General features: G+C 46.5%; 1 protein-coding gene across 2 annotated transcripts in view; it reads left to right on the forward strand.

Annotated features, from left to right (window-relative positions):
• Positions 1-222: 222 nt before the first annotated feature.
• Positions 223-18,436, forward strand: part of DSP (desmoplakin) — a 41,597-nt gene continuing 23,383 nt past the window's right edge. Inside the window, exons 1-5 of one of the 2 annotated variants that reach the window (XM_074348067.1) lie at positions 223-920; positions 12,640-12,742; positions 13,835-13,983; positions 14,682-14,856; positions 18,123-18,251. In XM_074348067.1, the coding sequence (XP_074204168.1) occupies positions 727-920; positions 12,640-12,742; positions 13,835-13,983; positions 14,682-14,856; positions 18,123-18,251 (750 nt within the window). In that variant the 5' untranslated portion in view covers positions 223-726. The remainder of the gene's footprint in view (positions 921-12,639; positions 12,743-13,834; positions 13,984-14,681; positions 14,857-18,122; positions 18,252-18,436) is intronic. The other variant, XM_074348068.1, reaches the window with a different exon arrangement.

Here is an 18,436-nt window from a genome sequence, read left to right on the forward strand (position 1 = left end):
CATCATCTAAGCCTTCTCTCCTCAATTGTTTCCAGCCAAAGCTTGGCTGGCACCGTTTCCGGGGACGAGCAAAAGTAAATGTTTAATAAGTAACTGTCCAATCGAATGACTTATTTTTCAGCCGATTTCCGCTCGGGGGACCGGAGAAATCTTCCAAAGCGGGGGCCGCGCTTCCCCGGCCACTGCCGCCCAGGCGCAGCGCTCACGTCCTCCCCAGGGTCGGCCGCGCGCCCGGGGCGCTCGGGTCCCGGGCCCCCGCCCCTCGGGTGTTACTCAAGCCTTGGCGCGCAGGGCGGAGCCGCGGGCCGGCGGCGCAGGTGGGGAGGGGCGGCCGGTGCGCGTCGGCGACACCCGCGGGGGGCGGGGAGGCGCGGCGGCCGCACCCCGCCCTGGGAAGAAGCCGACCAGGTGTGGCTTCGGCGCCGGGTGCCAGCGGGGAGGAGACTCGCGCCCCCGCCGACCAACACCACCACCCAGCCGCGGCCCGGCTCCTCTGCGCCCTCGTCGCCCTGCGAGCCGCAGCTCTCCCTCCCGCTCCCGCTCCCGGCCCGTCGCCGTCCCCGGCACCCGAGACGGCCCCGGTGGAGAAGCGCGTCCTCGCGATCCTTCTGCGCCCCCCAGCCCACTCCCCTGTCTTGGCCTCTCCTGGGAGCCCCTCGCCCTCTCCGAGCCGGCCGGCCCTCGCGTCTGCCTGGGCGCTGAGCGGCTCCCAGAGCGCCCGCCGACATGAGTTGCAACGGAGGTTCCCACCCGCGGATCAACACGCTGGGCCGCATGACCCGCGCGGAGTCTGGCCCCGACCTGCGCTACGAGATGACCTACGGCGGCGGCGGCGGCGGCGGGGGCGGCGGCGGGGGCACCACCAGGATGTACTACTCCCGGCGCTGTACGGTCACCGACCAGAACTCGGACGGCTACGGGTGGGTACTGGGCCGGTGGGCCGGGGCCGCGAGGTCTCCGCACTCCGCTAGCGGAATCCCAGCAGGCTGGGACCGGGAGGCACCGTCGTCCTCTGACCGACGAGGAAGCCCAGGTCCAGAAGGGGAACGGTCTCTTTGTCTGAGATCATGCACGCATTTCCTGTCCGCCCTCGGGCAGGCGCCAGGTGTCCCGACGCCGAGGGCGCCGCGCAGATCGGACTCGTGTGTGTGCGCGAACCCCGATAGGAGCGGCTCCTTCCCTGCCCGCGGGGACTTGGGCTCCCCTTGTTCCTTCCCACGAGCCGGGGCCGTAGGCGGGCCAGCGAGGGTGCAGGCAGGGTCGGGGCCCGGCTGCTGCCGGACTCTCCCCCGCGCGGCGGGCCGGCGGTCACCTCCTTTGTCCCGGCCCACAGGTGGGAGGTCAGGCGGGCGGGGCTGCCACCACTAGGTCCAACCTCGCTAACTGTAACCGAAAGTCCAACAGTGAAAGAGCGGGGGCTCGGGCCTGTCGGGTGGCCCGGCGGACGCGGCGCTGGGCTATCGCTACTGGCTCTTCGGCAAACTCGTGGTCACCCCGAGACCACGTCCGCAGCGGCGCCTGGGCTGCTCGGCCACCCGGGGGCTTTTGTATAGAGGCTGTGCGCCCCGGCTGCTCGGGTCCCGGGTCGAAGAGGCCCCACCTTGGCCTCCCCTGCTCCCCAAACCAAGTTTCCTGTTCCCCAGGCCCAGTTCGTCACACGGTAGCCCCTGCCCTCGAGCACACCTGTGGCCCCAGGTCTGCGCCCTTTTTTTTCTTGGTTTTTAAAAAGCACCCGAGGACCGGCCTCGGCGTCTGGGTGGCGCAGCTGGGGCGCAGGGTCTTGCGCTTGGAGCGGACGAGTGCGGACAGGGCCTCGGGGAGGGGAGGTGCCGCCCGCGCTGCTGGGGGCAGCCCAGGCCCGGTCTGCCTCTCAAAATCAACGCGGAAGCCGATCGTGGGAGTCAGTTGGGTGGGGGTGGGGGAAGATAATGAGCCTTCGGTTGCCAGGTCCCTGGAGCCCGACTCGGGATTCCCACGTGAGCCGTGAGAATTTTGCGGCCCGCACCCCCGTCCCGGGCCCCTGCAAGACCTTCCCTTCTAGGGCTTTGAGGAAAGAAGCCCGAGTTCCAGGACTTTGTCGACCTTGCCTTGAGCCCTTAGGCTGGGGAGGAGCAAACTGAATACTGTCCGGGGCGGGGGTTGTTTTGCCAGCAGTTTTGGAGGCAGGGACGGATTACTCGAGTTGCAGCTTGCTTCCTGCTTCGATTTATTCCTTTTATCTTCTCGGAGCATCTTGAAAATTTCGTTTCTCTTTTTGAGTTAGGAAAGAATTGCCTCAGTCTTGGAGCTCTTTGTTTAATGAACAAAATGCACCTGGGGCTTTCCAGGAAAAATGTGCCAAGCCATTAAGGAGAGTGGGGAGTTTTTTGTTTTTGTTTTTGTTTTTTTTTTTGGCCAGTTTTCACTTTGGTTTTGAAGTTTGTTTGAAAACTTGGCCCAACCATTTAACTCCGAAACTTTCCTTTTCCCTCCCAGTCTTCCAGTATTTGGAAAACATACGCTTCTGAGTGTATACATTTAAATTCCAAGTCAGAATTTGCAAGGCTGCTTCTTTTTGGCATTGTATGAACCAAATGCTTTTTTTTTTTAATGCTTCTGTTATCCCAGAGTCCCTATATTTTAAATGGACAATAAACATTACTGTTAATGGAATATTTCACTCCCTTGGCTTCTTGTAGAAGTAAATTTGTAATTAATATCTTGGTTAGTGAACTGCATAAAGATACGTGGTTTATGAGGATTCTTCACTGAAATGTTAAATTTTGGGGAGGCTTAATGTTTTCTCATAGCATCATTTCTTGTGTTTGATTTTTCCAGCCTAAAGGTTGTTTAGAAACCTGTCAAATTTCACGTCTCTCTGGGAAGGGAAAACAGACTCAAGTGAAAAATCACCAAACTTGGAGGAAAGGTGTTTTTCTTTGCCTGGCTGTTGAGTTGCAGGGCCCAGGGGCGGCAGGCTGGGGGCTTGAGTTAGCATGCAGTCGTCATTCTTTCCCCGTCCAGATACTGGAGTTTCCCCTGGCCTGTCCCGGCCTGCGCTAGTGCTGCATGCCCTTAGAGTCGGAGAATTAACACAATACCAGGTAGCCTGCAAATGCTGACTTCTGCATTTTAAAATGATGGTGGCAGACTGGAGAGGTCGGGGCGTGCACCTCATCTGTTATCCTGGTGTGTTTATGGTTTTGGGTGGAGGGATCTCTTTGTTCCTGTCACACACTTTGAAGTAGGGTGCCATCTCCCACCCGACTGCCCTCTGCCACATAGATGATCAAGGACTTTAAAAGCACTTTTCTGATGGAAAGTTTTTCAAATGGTGTTTTGTTTTGTTTTTAAAGCAAAAAAGCAAAACGACAAAAACCCCAAATGGAACCAACCCCCCACCCCCAACCAGCATGAAAGCGACTGGTTGAATCTAAACTCACTTATTTCTAAAACTGCTGCCTTATTGGCTGAATGGACTGGTGATTTTTTAAATGATCAGTGTTTGTATTTAGCCCTTCCCTAAATAAACTAATTTGAGTGTGCACAGAGCCCATATCTGATTTTTCTTTTCAAGTGATTTTACAGCCTCTTCCTTTGTCCTTTACATTAATAACACTTGTCATTGTTCAGGACAGTGTTATTTCTCACTCTGATAATGCCTCCTTCCCCCTGTCTCCTGTGTCTTTGTTTTAGGCTGCATGGAATCTGCAACTACTTTACCTCCTTCTGTGCGCTACTTAGTATTTTAAAGTTTGGTACATGTTACATGCTTGATAATTTAATAGGTTTCTTTTTGAAAATTTAAACTTCAGATTTTCTTGTATAGGATGTTATATTGTTTTCAACGAAGGTAGATTTACTCTAGTCTTATTCCTGTAGTCAAAAGGAATTCCTACGAATCTGTAGTGAAATTTGATGGCCCAGTGACAAAGTCCCACAGTCAGATCTTTCGCTGATCAAAGTGTGGAATTTGTGGGAGGATTAAAAGCCTAATAGAGTCATTAAGCTTCAAAAATATGTGGTTAAAAATATTAATGCTTCCTTCTCTACAAGACTGCTGATTTCAAAACCGAAATGTGTGTAATCACTACCTGAAACATACTGTAAAGTTTGTTTTAAAGTAACTGAAAAGAAGCCTTTTTCTTAGCATAAGATTAACAGATCTATTTGCATTTAATTCTAGAGTGGAAGGGAAGTGCTTAGGACAGAAATCTCACTTTTTTTGGAGAGACAAGTAGAATAAGACTTGCCCCAAATCCTAGAGTCTACTCCTGGCAGAGTCGGCACGAGAACCAGAGGCTGGTCACCTCTTCCCTTTGTCATCTGTCACCCTGAGCCTTTAGACCATGTACCTGTGTGAGACTGGACAGCCCTGTACTTACAGGATGAAAGGATCTCAGTTCCAGTCATTCATTCATTTGGTAAATATTGACTGAGCATCTGCTGTGTGTTAGATGTCGGGGAGATTCAGAGGGGAAATGCAGACTTCTGGAAGGACACACATGCTCTTTAAAGGGAGATAAGTCCATCAGGACTATAATGCAGACGGCTAGTGGACAGGAGGGGAGCACATGACTCAGAGGCTTCACGAGGGAAGAAGATAACGTCTGGAGTGGCGGCACTGGTAAGACTTCACACAGGAAGTGGTGTCCAATTAGACTGGAGAATTTCAGCTGGTGAAGACGGGTGGACAGAGAGTGCTCCATGGGGAGGGGAGAGAAGAGGGTCACAGGTAGAAAACCAGGAGCAAATTCGAAGCCTAGAGAGAGCTCTCCTTTGGGGCATCTGCTTAAGTGGGGAAGTAGTAAGACATAAAGGGGAAGCAGAGCTTGCCCGGAGCCAGAACCTGGGAGACCTTGAGTCCATGGTGGGGAATTTGGATGGGCACAGGGGAGGCTTTGCAGGTTACCTGGAAGCCAGTGAAGGTCTCCTCTGTTAAAGGAGCAGGGAAATAAGACCGTCACGGTCAGCTTCAGGACCGCTTCTGCGGCAGCCGTGTGCAGAAGGGAGCTGGCTTAAGGAAGCAGTGGTGCCAGTGAAGGAGGGAGGTGATGAAAGTCCGATTGAGGTTGGTGGCAGTGGGACAGGAAGATGGATACAGTAGTGTGGCAGCTTCAGCTCAGAACTGGATCAGAAGGCAAGGGAGCACACAGGCTTAGAGTTGGGTGACTCATAGAATGATTATCCTAAATATACTTCTGGAAACGATGGCAAAGTAAGATTCGGTTTAGCTTAATAAATGGCAGAAAACATTTACATGCTGATTATGTCTGTCAATTATATATTTAATACAAATATCAGATCAGTGGTTAATAATAGTTACCATCACCTGCAAACACCTCCGATGCGCCAGGTAGATTGTTTGTAACCTTATGACAACCTTCCCATTTCCCAGATGGGAAGCTGAGGTTAAAGTGGTGAGATGACTTGGCCCAGGTCACACAGCTAGTTAGTGGTTGAGCTGCATTGGAATCCGGTATAACACAATGCCTCAAGGAAAGATCAAACCTAAATTATTAGAATTCATCTTTTCGGCTTGTAAACTCTTCTATCCAATATGAGTTTTGGTCTCTTTTTAACTTCTTGCATTCCTGGGAGAGATTTATTTCAGAACCATTCTGTTCTTTCACTAATACTCCTAGAGAGTTTCCATCTGGTTAGGAATAAAACAGTGCGATGCATTAAGCCAGCTAATTGCTGAGTAGATCTACAAAACAGCTTCCAGCAAGTAGTTAATTTTTTCTCTAAATATGGGCATAACTTCATTGTTGTTCAGGTGATTGAAATGTCTTGGGAAAAAGAAAAAAGTGCTGATGCTCCCACGCTGACTTCGGGTGGAGCTGAGGACGGCTTGGGTGGGTGTGACTTGGGGAGCCTAAGTCAGCCCTCAGCTGACCAGTCTTTCCAGCCCAGGAGGTTCTGGAAGGCGTGCCCCAGTCCCGAGGCCGTGGTGCCTGGGGCACTGCTGCCCCACCCTTGGCTTTCCTCTTTCTCCTTCCTGCACTCCTGGGAAAATGCTCAGGTGTGGTTCTGGGGTTGAAGCCAGCGCCCCACAGACCCCAAGTGTCAGTGAAACTCATTTGAAACAGCATCCCGGAAAATGCTAGTGCAGGCGCATGCTGTGAACCTCACCACCAGCACCTCGGGCTGGGAGGGCCCAGAACCCTCAGAGACCTCAGAAACGTGAGACCTGCATTGCATGACAATGACACAGGAATAAGAACCTATAGGTCTAAGTTTTTGCTTGGCATGAACATTTTTGACATGCAGACAGAACATCCCTTGCTTCGTCTGTTACCTGAAAAAAATTAGAAAGGAATTGGCTTCTTGATGGGTAACCAGGTAATTTTAAACGATTTTTTTTAGGCTTCAGAATGAATACAAGTTTTCAGACAAAAAAATAATGCAAAATAGAAATCTCTATTTTGGCATTGACTTTGTAAAGGTCAAATATTCGTATGTCATGCCCACTGAATAAGGGAAAGGAAAGCATCTCTTTCTAAATTTTCTTATCCCATCAATAAATTTCTTGCAGTTAAAATGTATCACTCTCTTTTGGAGTGTCTCAAATAAGAGTGTCTCTTATTTTAGGCCTTATAGGTAATTCTAGGAACTGCTGAAAGGCCTCACACTTAATACCCAATCTTAATTTCTTTTTTTTTTTTTTTTTGGTTCTCACTTCCCCCGCTACCCTCCCTCAATTTGCTGTGAGATATCCTTAAAATAATGAACTAGGCAAAGCTCATAATTGTGAACTGGGGCAAAAAAACACAAAATGAAAAATAAAAATGAAGTCTGAGAATCGTGTCCCAGTAGCAGCAGGCGCTCCCCTGTGACAGCGATCTTGCAGACAGGACTTCGTTTTTTGTGGGACTTTGCAGGCGGTACTGGTGTCTCCTCTAAGCATCCGGCCAACCCCAGGGGTGGCTGTGTTCCTACAAGTCACAGGTGCCGAAACTCGAGGGACAGTGCGTCTAAAGTCAACCTGCTCAAAGTCACCGGCTGTACAACCGGCAGTGGCTGAGCAGGGGGTGGACCCCAGGCTCTTTATGAAGTTAATGCCGTGTGATCAGGTTGCACTCCTGCCTCCGAATCCATCAAAAACGGTGTGAAAATAGTAAACATGGACAGGAAGTCGAACTTTATTAGAGCACTGCTTCCAGACCTCCTGGGTGAGGATGAAATGAAGGGGAGGCTCTCTTTCTAAAATGTGTAGAAATTTTTTTTTTTTTTTTTTTTTTTTTTTTTGCTCACTGTTAGGGTGGGAGTTGTGTGTGTTAGGGAGGGCTCCCTGACTGAGCTCTTGAAATCAGGGTAATGAGTAGTAATGCCCTTATATCGGTTTTGTATTTGCCTCTGTCTTTCTTCTACGTTCTTCAACCAAACAGACATGCATTGAGTACCTTCTGTGTGCAGCCCTGTGTTGTTAAGTGCGTGTAGGAGTCGAGGTGACTAAGATGTGGGACTTTGCTCTCCAGGAGTGGGGCAGACAGGTGTGTAAATAACTTGGGCAGAGGCGGGGCGGGGAGAGTTCTGTGGAGGATGTAGCACTTGGTGTGTAACTTCTGAAGGATGATCCGTGACATTTCCACTGACGCTCAGTGTGTTTGGTGGGTCTTGGAGGTGGGGTCTTGTCCTTAAGTGAAGCAGTGCAATTTTTTCTTACAAACTTCATGTATCTTTTTCTTTTTGCTTAAGGTCTTTTGAAGACACTCAAACACAATAGTATATAGAACATGCTTTGAAAATTATAAAGAGATAAGCAAATGGACTTTAAATCAGTATTAATGCATCACACAATTATCATGATTTCCAGCAAATATTTATTGAGCTTTTCCAAGGCCATTATTCCATGAACCTGGATACACATAAGATACCATATCTGGCACACATACAGGACCCTATGTTGATGGGATGAACAAAAAGAGGAGAGAAATAGAGATCGTGGGAGAGAGAAGGGGAAACGGGAAGAGGAAGGAAGGAAAGAAGGAATCTGGTGGAAGAGAAAGTATATTCACAAAAAGAAATAGGGTTAGGTGGCACAGACCAGGGTCTAATGAACAGCATAGATGATTGTAAAATGACTTTTATAAAACAGAGAGCAACTATTAAAAATACTTTTTACCTTGTGATGTTGCATGCCTCTCTTCAAAATATTTGCCTTGCATTTTTTTCTAAAATAATCTTGGAAAAAGTGTTAAGCTACTGCCTTCACAGTTAATTTTGGAGTCTTATTTTTTAAGGAAAGAGTGTTGTTTGGAGGTAGTCAGTTAAAGCAGATAAAGCTCTACAATATTGTTCACATGTTCACGTGGCCCATCCTCGGATGAAGATGGGCCTTTTAGCGTTTTCCTTTTAGCCACTGATGAAAGGATCTTTCTGTAAACGGCTGGAACCATTACTTGTTTAAACAAGTTGTAGAATGAATTAAAAAAAATGTGCAGGCAGGTTCTTGGTGCTGTGAATCATTTGTCTCTGTGAGTCTGTGATGGAACAATTTCGGGAAAATTAACTTTTAAAGACAAGTTTTATTTTTTCAAGGTCAGCTATTAATTTTAGTTTAGAAGTCAATATTTTTTGATCGATTTGACCCTAACTAGTTTTGTTTTCTTATTTATTATTATTTTTTTGCATGACATCTTCCAACTTCCATGTCACTGAAATGGGATTTAAACGAACTTGGTGGAGGCGGAGGGTATAGCTCAAGTGGTGGGGTGCTTCCTTAGCATGCATGAGGTCCTGGGTTCAATCCCCAGTACCTCCCCCAAAGTAAACAAACCTAATTGCACCCCCCAAAAAATTAAAATTAAAAAAATAGGAAAAAAAATTGAACTTGGAGCTTATTAGTTCAATTCCTAACATGGTTTGGAATCTCTACACCTCTAACATCAAGATGGTATGGAAGATTTCTTTGAAGCTAGAGATTTTTAAATTCCTTTTATGCTTGTTAAATAAGTATTTATTTAAAAATGATTTCTTCCTATATGATAGAATTTTGCATTTTTCCAGCGTGTACTGTACGAATTAAAGAGTAAACTTCATTACCTTCAGACAAAATGTAGACTTGGATTATTTTCAATAGGAGGAGTGAGTTTGGTGGTTTCATAAAATAAAGTTAGAGAGCAAATGAGCTCAAGAAGTCTTAGGTATAATCTAGCCCAACAGATGAGAAAACAGATCCAGAAAATCTCTGAGATTTTTTTAAAAAATCCCAAACTAGGTGCAAGAATATGTTTTTTGACTTAAAATGTTTTGACTGACACACAAACTTTGAAAAAACACCCGTGTTCCCTGAAGCAAGTTCTGGCTTTCGAGCTGAAGAATCCAGCTCTGCACAGCGTCAGAGTGGCTGGTGGGTCAGAACCCTCTCTCTGTTGACGGTGCCTCCTTGGTTTAAGTACAGCCCGTTCTGGGTGCATCCTTCCCTGGGCGGAGACAAGCAAGCTGAAACTTGAAGGTGGATTCTCCCTTCTCATCAGTAAACCTCAGGGGGCCTCTCTCTCCCTTCCTTCATCTCGTTTTGATGGACTGAGCTGTTCCAAAGGTGTCCACCTGGTTCCATTTCTCACCTTGGTCTGTTTCCGAAGGACGTTCCAACCGAAGGGAGATTCTTACAGATGAGAGACAGGATCTGAAGATCTTGCTTTAAAAGACCAGATGCAGTCTTGAAAAGTTGTGTCTGAGATGAAATTTGGTTAATCAGGTCATACTTCCCCATAGAAAAATCATAGTACCAAAGATTCTTCATGACACTGTTCTAACACTTCAGCTTTTCCTGTTTTTTTGGGTTTTTTTTTGCCTCTTAAAGAGATTAGATTTTTGTGCATTACAGTTATTCATCTGTTTCCTGAAATGCCAAGCAAAACACATAGGGTTTTAGCGTCTGTCAAGGGAACGTTATGGTGAATATAGGCAAGTCTTTTAGTAAAGCCTGAAGAATTTTTTTTAGTATTATTAACAACATATACAGTTACCTTTTTTTAAAAGTGCAAGTCCACCAATATTTTAAGACAACATTTTTTTTTAAGCCAACATTTAATTGCCTCACCTCTTTTTCCTGGATTTAGTTCTTTTTTTTTTTTTTTTTTTTTTTTGGTGTGTTCTTTCAACTTTCACTGTATGATTTTTTAGCTTCAATTCACTTAAAAATTTATTTAAGCTTTTTGGAGAGGGGAGGTAGGTAGGTTAATTAATTAATTTATTTTTAAATGAAGGTACTGGGGATTGAACCCAGGACCTTGTGCATGCTAAGCACATGCTGTACGACTGAGCTGCACCCTCCCCGCCACCACTACACAGGTCGTTTCTAGGTGTCATATAATTAACTACTCTAGTAGTTGGAAAAAAACCCAATGAGTTTCATATTTTGTTGTCAAATGAACTGAGTGTCATAAACTCACTTTAAAAGGACTTGTGCGTACACTTTGGAACATTCATTCACAAGTGAGTTTTGCCTCCCTGCTTCTGTCTTTTTTTTTTTTTTTAATACATTTTAATTCTGAAATAATTTTAGGTTTGTAGAAAAGTTGCAGAGACCCAGGAGAGTTCTCGTATACCCTTGCCCCGTTTCCCCATCTGCCTCTGTCTCAGAGCTCACTGTGTTTGTTAGATTTTACAGAACCCACATTATTAAATCACCTAAGAAACTCTGGCTTTCGACTGCGCTGAGAGCCATTTTCTTCGTATGCTAGAGACTGGCATTCTTTGTGGAAGTTGCCCTGGGAACCAGATTACTGAACAGGATTAGTAAATGCTTCAGAGGAAAGGTACTCTCGACCTGCTTCAATCAGGAAAACATAGATGATTACACAGGGCCTTCCTTAATTACCTATCCTAGAGTTCTGAGTGACTCTTCTGTAGTTCCTAATTTCTCCCTTTGTCTTTTGAATTGCTTTCCTGTCGGTTACAATTGGTGCGTTTGGGAACGTGTTCTGATTCTGTCCATTGGAATTTTGCACAAGTTTTGACAACGGCTGGAGTCCTGTTTATATCTCAGTAAGACGAGAAGTGTGCCAGATTTCCTGGCCGATCCTGAGTAGGAGGCAGAGAAGGGCTGCATTCATGCGGGGTGAAGGTGAGGGTGGGGCGTCCTGGTTTTGCTAGGTGGGCGGCACTTTGCCGGGACCTGCCTGGAGGAGCCGCGGCCTCACCTGGGAGTGGCTCCCAGGAGAGCTGGGTCCTCACCCACGCACCTTCATACACTCAGCCAGTGCTGGCCTGCAGGGGAGCCAGGCTGGCAGGGACGGACTGCAAATGGGCGGTGGAGAGAAAGTCAGTGCCTCTCCAGTGAGAAGTGATGCAGAATCGGGCGCAGTGGGAGAAGTTTCCCATATTCTTGTGATTTTACCCGAGCTGTGCGTAGTCCAGCCTGGGCTTTTCACACTGTTTTTTTTTTTTTTTTTTTAATTTAAACAGGGAAATTCTTTCTTTAAGACACACACAGACGCCCGTCCTGACACAGACACACACATAAAAGAGAGTCCAGTACATCAAACAGGCGTCAGACGGTTTTATCTGCAAGCGCAGGCCGGTCTGGCTGGAGGCCTGGATGGCTCTGCAGTCCGGGAGGAACTCGGGCACGTTCATGAGACCTTTTCTTAAACATGAAACAATAGTTTAATATGCTTTAAATCTCTCTTAAATCGAGCTCCAGTGGGCTGGGCTGTGGCAGAATGTATCTTGGCAAATTAAAAAGTAAGACTTGTTTTATTACAGTTTATTCTTACTTACATTTGGAGCACATTAAATTCCTATAAGCTCGCTCTTTAAAATGTGGCAAAACGTGTTTAAACACCACTGTTGTCTTAAGGTTTCTGCCACGTCTTCCAGGAAAGTGCTGCATTTGAAAGGTGCGTCTGAATAAGCATCATGGTGCAGGAGAATGTTCTCGGGCCCTTTGGAAAGGAAAAGTGGCTTGTTTTTGCATTAAAGATATTTAAATTTCCCATCACTCCCTTCGCACCATCATTTCTTTACCATTATCGCCTGTTAACGATGATCACAGAAAACATTTTTATAGAATAAGCTTTTCTTTTGTCTCCTACAATTGTCCTCAGCCAGGCTGGCCAGTGGAACTGTCAAGCTGTGGGTCTGACGTCACCTGCCCCAGAGGCACTGGTGATGGCGTTAGGGACCGCGGTGGGTTGAGGTGGGAGGCGTGACAGATAAGCGGCGAGAAATGTGTTTTCACAACTCAAAGGGATGTTTCTGGAGCAGATCTTGGACCTGGAAAGAAAAAGTTGATGTGAAGATCATCATTGGGCTAATTCGTACAATTGGGAAAAAGTTCCGTAGATTAGAAAATAGTATTTCGTCACTTTGAAGTGTCCTGATTTTGACAGTTGTCCTGCGTTTATATCTTTGAATGTCTTTCTTCTTAGGGAGTAATGTGCTGAAATATTTTGGGGTAAAGGAACACAATTGTTCTGAAATGGCTCAGAAAAGCGTGTACGTACAGACAGAAATACCCCCATGTACAGAGAGGGGAGGGGGGACAGGAGACACGAGACACGGGAGGTGTGAACACCTGGGCAGTCTGGGCGAAGGGCCTGCAGGAGGAGTTTTGTCTCGTTTTTGCAACTTTCCTGAAAGTTTAGAATCATTTCCAAATTGAAAAAACAAATGTCATGTCTGCTTTCTTTGCGTTTGTCTCATCAGTCAAACTGGGACCATGTCCAGGCACCAGAACCAGAACACCATCCAGGAGCTCCTGCAGAACTGCTCGGACTGTTTGATGCGGGCAGAGCTGATCGTGCAGCCTGTGAGTTTCCCTTTTCTCCTAAATGTCGTCCCCACCCAGTTTTGTTCCTGGTTTTGTACCGGGTTTGGTTCCTAGTTAGCTTAGCCTCACAGCCCTGCCCTGCATTCGCCTTCCCTGCCCTCCTTTGCATCCTTAGTGTTCAGAGATGATCTTTTGCAAAACAGACTAGACAGGGAAGTCTGTCTTCCTCACCTCTGTTGACTTCACAGTGGGAACCGGTTTTCACATCCAGCCTGTTACTGTTACATGGCTTTCTCTTCCTAGAAGTGCAGCCCAACGTGTGTATGTCACTGGATTGTCATGGACTGTGATGCGCACCACCAATTTAATGTCTCTTTTCAGGAAAAAAAATTAGCATCTGGTGAGAGCAATTCTACTGGAGAAACATAAAAAAAAACCTGGAAAAAAGGATCAATGGAAAATTGAGGGAAAATGATAACATTCATGAAGGCCTCGTGATGTTTCTTGACATCACTGAGACAGCTCTGCATCTCACTGAAACAGGCTTAGGGGTCACGAGATCCATGATGTTTTCTGTGTACCCCTCCCCCCGCTTCCCCCAACGGTGACAATTCACTAAGTGTCACCCCTCCTCAAAACCAGGAACTTGATTGGCCCAGTACAATGAACTAGACAGCTTTCTTTTAAAGGACTGAAGCTTTATTTCCCACAAGAGGCAGGAAAAGCTCAGTTGATGGGTAGAAGACCTTACCTGGTATAACAGTACAGTGTCCTTATCACAGTGAAATTCCAGTTAGATGGGTGTCCTGTGTGAATAAGAAAGACAGGCATGCAACAGAGAAGCAAGGGACAGATCAGCATTCGGTGAATATGCTTTTAAAAGCCTCTGCAAATTGGAAGGACCATCTGCACATGTTGGTTCCTGATTCTCCCTAAATTGACCTCCCTATTTCAAATTAAGAGGAGAATCTTCATTTCAGTTGGAGGGATCTGTTTGCAGTCACATGGAAGCGGAGAGGTGGGGGACTTACAATATGTAAGTTGATCGCAGAAGCTTTTGCTTCCATTAACTCACATGAAGCTTTTCTTCCCGGTATTGTGTGTTTCCTTCATGTGAACTCTTTCTCTTAGGAACTGAAATATGGGGATGGGATACAGCTGGCTCAGAGCAGAGAACTGGATGAGTGTTTCGCCCAGGCCAACGAGCAGATGGAGATTACCGACAGCTTGATCAGGGAGATGCGGCAGATGGGCCAGCCCTGCGATGCTTATCAGAAAAGGTACCGTCCGCAGAGCGAGGTGCAGGCGGGAGTTACACTCCATCCCGTGTCCCAGGTCCTCCCTCGCAGCAAGCACAGATACTCCCCGCGGAAAGGCCCACTTGCTTGGTGTTTTGCAGCTCTATGTGTCTCTAGCACAGATTGACTTATCCCACTACCTTCATCTTTTGTGGAATCGCAAAGCTGCCGGGAGAAAGAATTCAACAGGCCTGCTCAAGGGGGTGTGCTTATTCTGAAGAGTCGGGTTTGCTGTGAGATGTTCACTGGGCTTCTGCTTAAGGGGCTGCAGAAGCAGCTTGGCCCAGTAGTTGACTTTTCAGAGTCTAATATTAAGTCCAGCTCAGTTTAATGAACATAGAAATGAGACTTGTATTGTTGAAAATGCCGTTGAAGGCAGAGGTGTGTGGTCTGATTTTGCGATCATGGCGCCCAGGGCGCAGGGTCCTAGGAAGTTCCCAGAGTGGATCCCGTGAGAAAGTACAAAATGCTGCTGGGTTGGGCAGAGACAGTTACATGCTCTCTGATGCTTCAGGCTCGGAGCATCAGAATATCTTAAGGTTTTGAATGTGATCAAGAGGAGAAGTCTTCCAGTAAAACATCTGTGTTCTCTGTACTGACCCAGAGGAGACGCGGAAAGGGGAACACCGGCCTGGGACGTGTTTTCCGGCAGCCGTGTGATTGTCTCCCTTTCCTTCCAGACTGCTGCAGCTGCAGGAGCAGATGCGGGCCCTGTACAAAGCCATCAGTGTCCCGCGAGTCCGAAGGGCCAGCTCCAAGGGAGGCGGCGGGTACACCTGCCAGAGCGGCTCCGGGTGGGATGAGTTCACCAAGCGCCTCACCAGCGAGTGTCTGGGCTGGATGAGGCAGCAGAGGGTAAGTCAGCAGCTTCTGGACTGAACAGGTTGGTTCTCAGAGCTCCCAGCCTGCCTGGGCCAGGTGTGTAGACGCGGCCCCGGGGGTCCGGCCGCAGAGAGTAACTTGCTGTTTTCAAATTTTCTTCATACCCAATTTAGAAATGAAGGTTTTTATTTTGAAATAAGTGAAATCTTCGGGTTTTTTTTTTTCCTCCATGTGGCCTAGGGAACCAGTCTCATTGCTTTATGGTTGTACTTATCACACAGGTAATGTTTAGTAAGTATCCTTTAAATTGGTAGAATGTGCAAATCAAGTTGTGGCATAGTTTTTTTTTTGATGGAGGGACTGGGGATTGAACCCACTACCTCGTGCACGCTAAGCATGCGCTCTAGCACTGAGCTGTACCCACCCCAATTGGAAAATCAGTTGTGGGAGTTAACGTGCTGAAAAACCTCATCGTTCCAACTTGAGTGGTCACTGAGCTCATCTGGTGTTGCTGATAGGTACTTAAGATTAAAAAACAACATTGTGGAGGTTCATTTAAAATGTTCACAAATTGGAGGAGCTGGACACGTAGTAAAACTGGATCTGCTAGTTTGGGTTTGTTCACCTTACAGTTCTAAGTGTCAGTTGTGTTCTTGTGCAATCATTACGTCACTGGTGTGGGAGTGAAGTCAAATAAAGGCACCAGATGTGCCCAGCCTTTCCCTAGAGCTGGAGTTTCTACAAAGGATTTTTCAATGCTAATTATTGTTTTGTTGTCTTATGCAGTCATTATGTGCTGTAATGAACAGGTGGCAGGAGAAATAGGTCATCATCATGTCGATGGGAATTTTATAATGAAAACCCGGTACTGACGAACCGTCCTTCTGTGGAGAAGGTGGAGATGTTAGACGCATCAGTTGTGCAGAACTGTTGTTGTCGGAAACGGGTTTTTTTCCTCGTTGTTGGACCAGTTTAGCTGTGGGTCTGAAGTTTCTCAGCCCCTTAAAGATTTTTGTGTGTGTTCTTTCCTAAGTGTGAGGGCTTCTGGGACTAAGGATTCATTCATTCATTCATTCATTCAGTTAACCTTTTCTCCCACTTATTATAAAGACTTTATAACACCCTCATAGAAGGTAGGGCTTATAGAGGAGAAAAGTCAGTCTGAATCCTGGAAACCTAAATGGGAACCTATTTTACATGTTTCCCAATCCCCTTCTAATCTTTGACCACAAATTTCTGGAGCATTTAATAGGTATTGGCACCATGCCAGGAAATGAGGGCGCCAAGATTATGTCCCATAGCTCTAAAAATGAGTATTATTGAAGAAAATGAGACACATACACTCAAATGCCAGATTTTCATGCAGAGCAGCATGGGGTTGATTGTGGGGTTTCAGCTGTGATGGAACTCTGCTCAGAGAGGAGCTGGGGCTGGGTGGCACACCAGCCCCTTGGAAAGGAGCCAGCGAGGGGAGGGGGCAGAGTTCCTAGGGCTCCAACTATCCCAGGAGGATCAGTGGTGTGGGTGAAACAACCTTTGAACCAAATTACTCCTGAAATGGCACATCCTCTCATTTTTAGTCACGATGACTGTTCTATAAAATGACAGCTCATGACTTATCATTTTCTGTATTCATGTTGGGTGTAGCTCTGTGCAGATCCTTTGTTGCAGAGGCTGAACATTTAAAATTTTGGGCAAATGGGATTATCACACGGACTCAGTTTTCCATCGTGGTGGAGGAGCATTTCCTAATAGAAACGGTTGATGAGTGGCGATTTTCAGATCACGCGGTCCTTGTGGTTTCAAAGGGACTAAAAGCAGTTTTATCACTTACTGCTGGTTTGCTCTGGGGTTCTCGGACCCTTCCCTCTTATCCCGTCTTCCCCCAGCAGAGCCTGCATTCTTCCTCTCCCTCCCAGAGGACTGAGCTGCAGGCCCAGCTGATAAGGGAGTGGTGTCCCCAGAAGCACAGTCAGGACGCAGTCACACATCTCCCGGGCCAGGTTTTTGTTTCCCTGATTTGTGTTTCTGCTGATGTACGGGTCAGATACTATACACCTGGCTGGTAATGAGAGGCGGGAGCGGGAGCTCGGTCATCTCATTAACTTCCCAGTGTTTCTGTTTTAAAGCTGAAATGCGCTTCTGGGGACAAAAGTCAGAGTCCTGGGTAACTTAACAGTCGTCTGATGGCTGTCTGTTCTGAAAGCTTGCCAAGGACATGAGAACGTGGATGTGGCTTAAAACAATGTGTGTTATGTTCTTGCTGCAACACCAGACTGGAATGTCTGCCCTTGGCACGTCCGAGAGATGACACTGATGATTTGGAAATCTACATGAGCTCATGCGAAAGACGAGATAATAGACTCACTACATAGTGTGAAACTTGTGGAATAATGTTTGATTCTTTCTGTGTGGCATTCTTAAATTTGAAGTAGTGGAGACTCCAATTAGACAGATTTAATTTTTAAAAAGCTAACGTAAATCCACAATCTTAATACGGCCAACATTAATTGAAATGAAGGTGTTGAGTATATATAGTAATTTCTCTTTGAAATGGGCTGAGGGGAGTTTTTGCGTCCAGAAAAGCAATGCTAAATCCTGGATTTAAAGAGTCAACAGTTGCACTGATGAAAACAATTTAAAGAAAGAAACAATGAAATACTTCTAGGTCAGCTGTTTAGCTTGGGAAGTAGTACCTAGTGGAGCTGAATGAACAATTTTTTATGGACATTTAAAAATAACTGAATGTGGGAACCTCTGTTCATATCTTATAATATTATATCACACGTGGGTAAACACACAGCTGTGCATACCACTTGCATGTGCCCGGGTAGATTTTTTTTTTTTCCTTCAGAGGATATGATCTAGGTTTCAAAGATCTCATTCCTTTTTTTTTTTTTTTTTTTAATTTTTTTGGGGGTGGGAAGTGATTAGGTTTATTTATTTATTTATTTATTTTAATGGAGGGACTAAGGATTGAACCCAGGACCTTGTGGATGTTAGGCACTGTGCTCTACCCTCCCCAACTAAGGACCTCATTTCTGAATCCTCTCTCCTCAGCCCATCTTGAGCTGGGGACAAGTAAGTTAAGGGAAGTCATATTTGGCAACCCCACCCTCCCCCCACCATTAGCTGTAAATCCCAAACCTTTGCAAAAATTTTTTTTTTTTTCGTTTCAAAAATATTGACTATTTACATCTTTGTGTAATCTGAGTGGAAGTGTGTATGCCTGCGGTGCCCTGAGCCCTGATGCTGCAGGTGAGGGGTGGGAATGAAGGACACACTCTCTCTCTCGGCAGGCAGAGATGGACTTGATGGCCTGGGGTGTGGACCTGGCCTCGGTGGAACAGAACATTCACAGCCACAGGAGCATCCACAACACCATCGGGGACTACCGCTGGCAGCTGGACAAAATCAAAGCCGACCTGGTACTTTGGAATCTTTCCTTTCTGAGTCTTCAAAGAGCACAGTGAAGGGTTGTGTAATTACTCCATCCCAGCAGTGGTGGCTGAAACGGGAATCTGTGATTTCTTCCCCAACAGACTGGGAATTTTAGAAAATCCCATTTTGTAAATGGGGATGTGGAAACAGATAGACCTACTCCAGATGGTGC

Source organism: Camelus bactrianus, chromosome 20 (assembly GCF_048773025.1).
Source record: "Camelus bactrianus isolate YW-2024 breed Bactrian camel chromosome 20, ASM4877302v1, whole genome shotgun sequence".
Classification (NCBI taxonomy): domain Eukaryota; kingdom Metazoa; phylum Chordata; class Mammalia; order Artiodactyla; family Camelidae; genus Camelus; species Camelus bactrianus.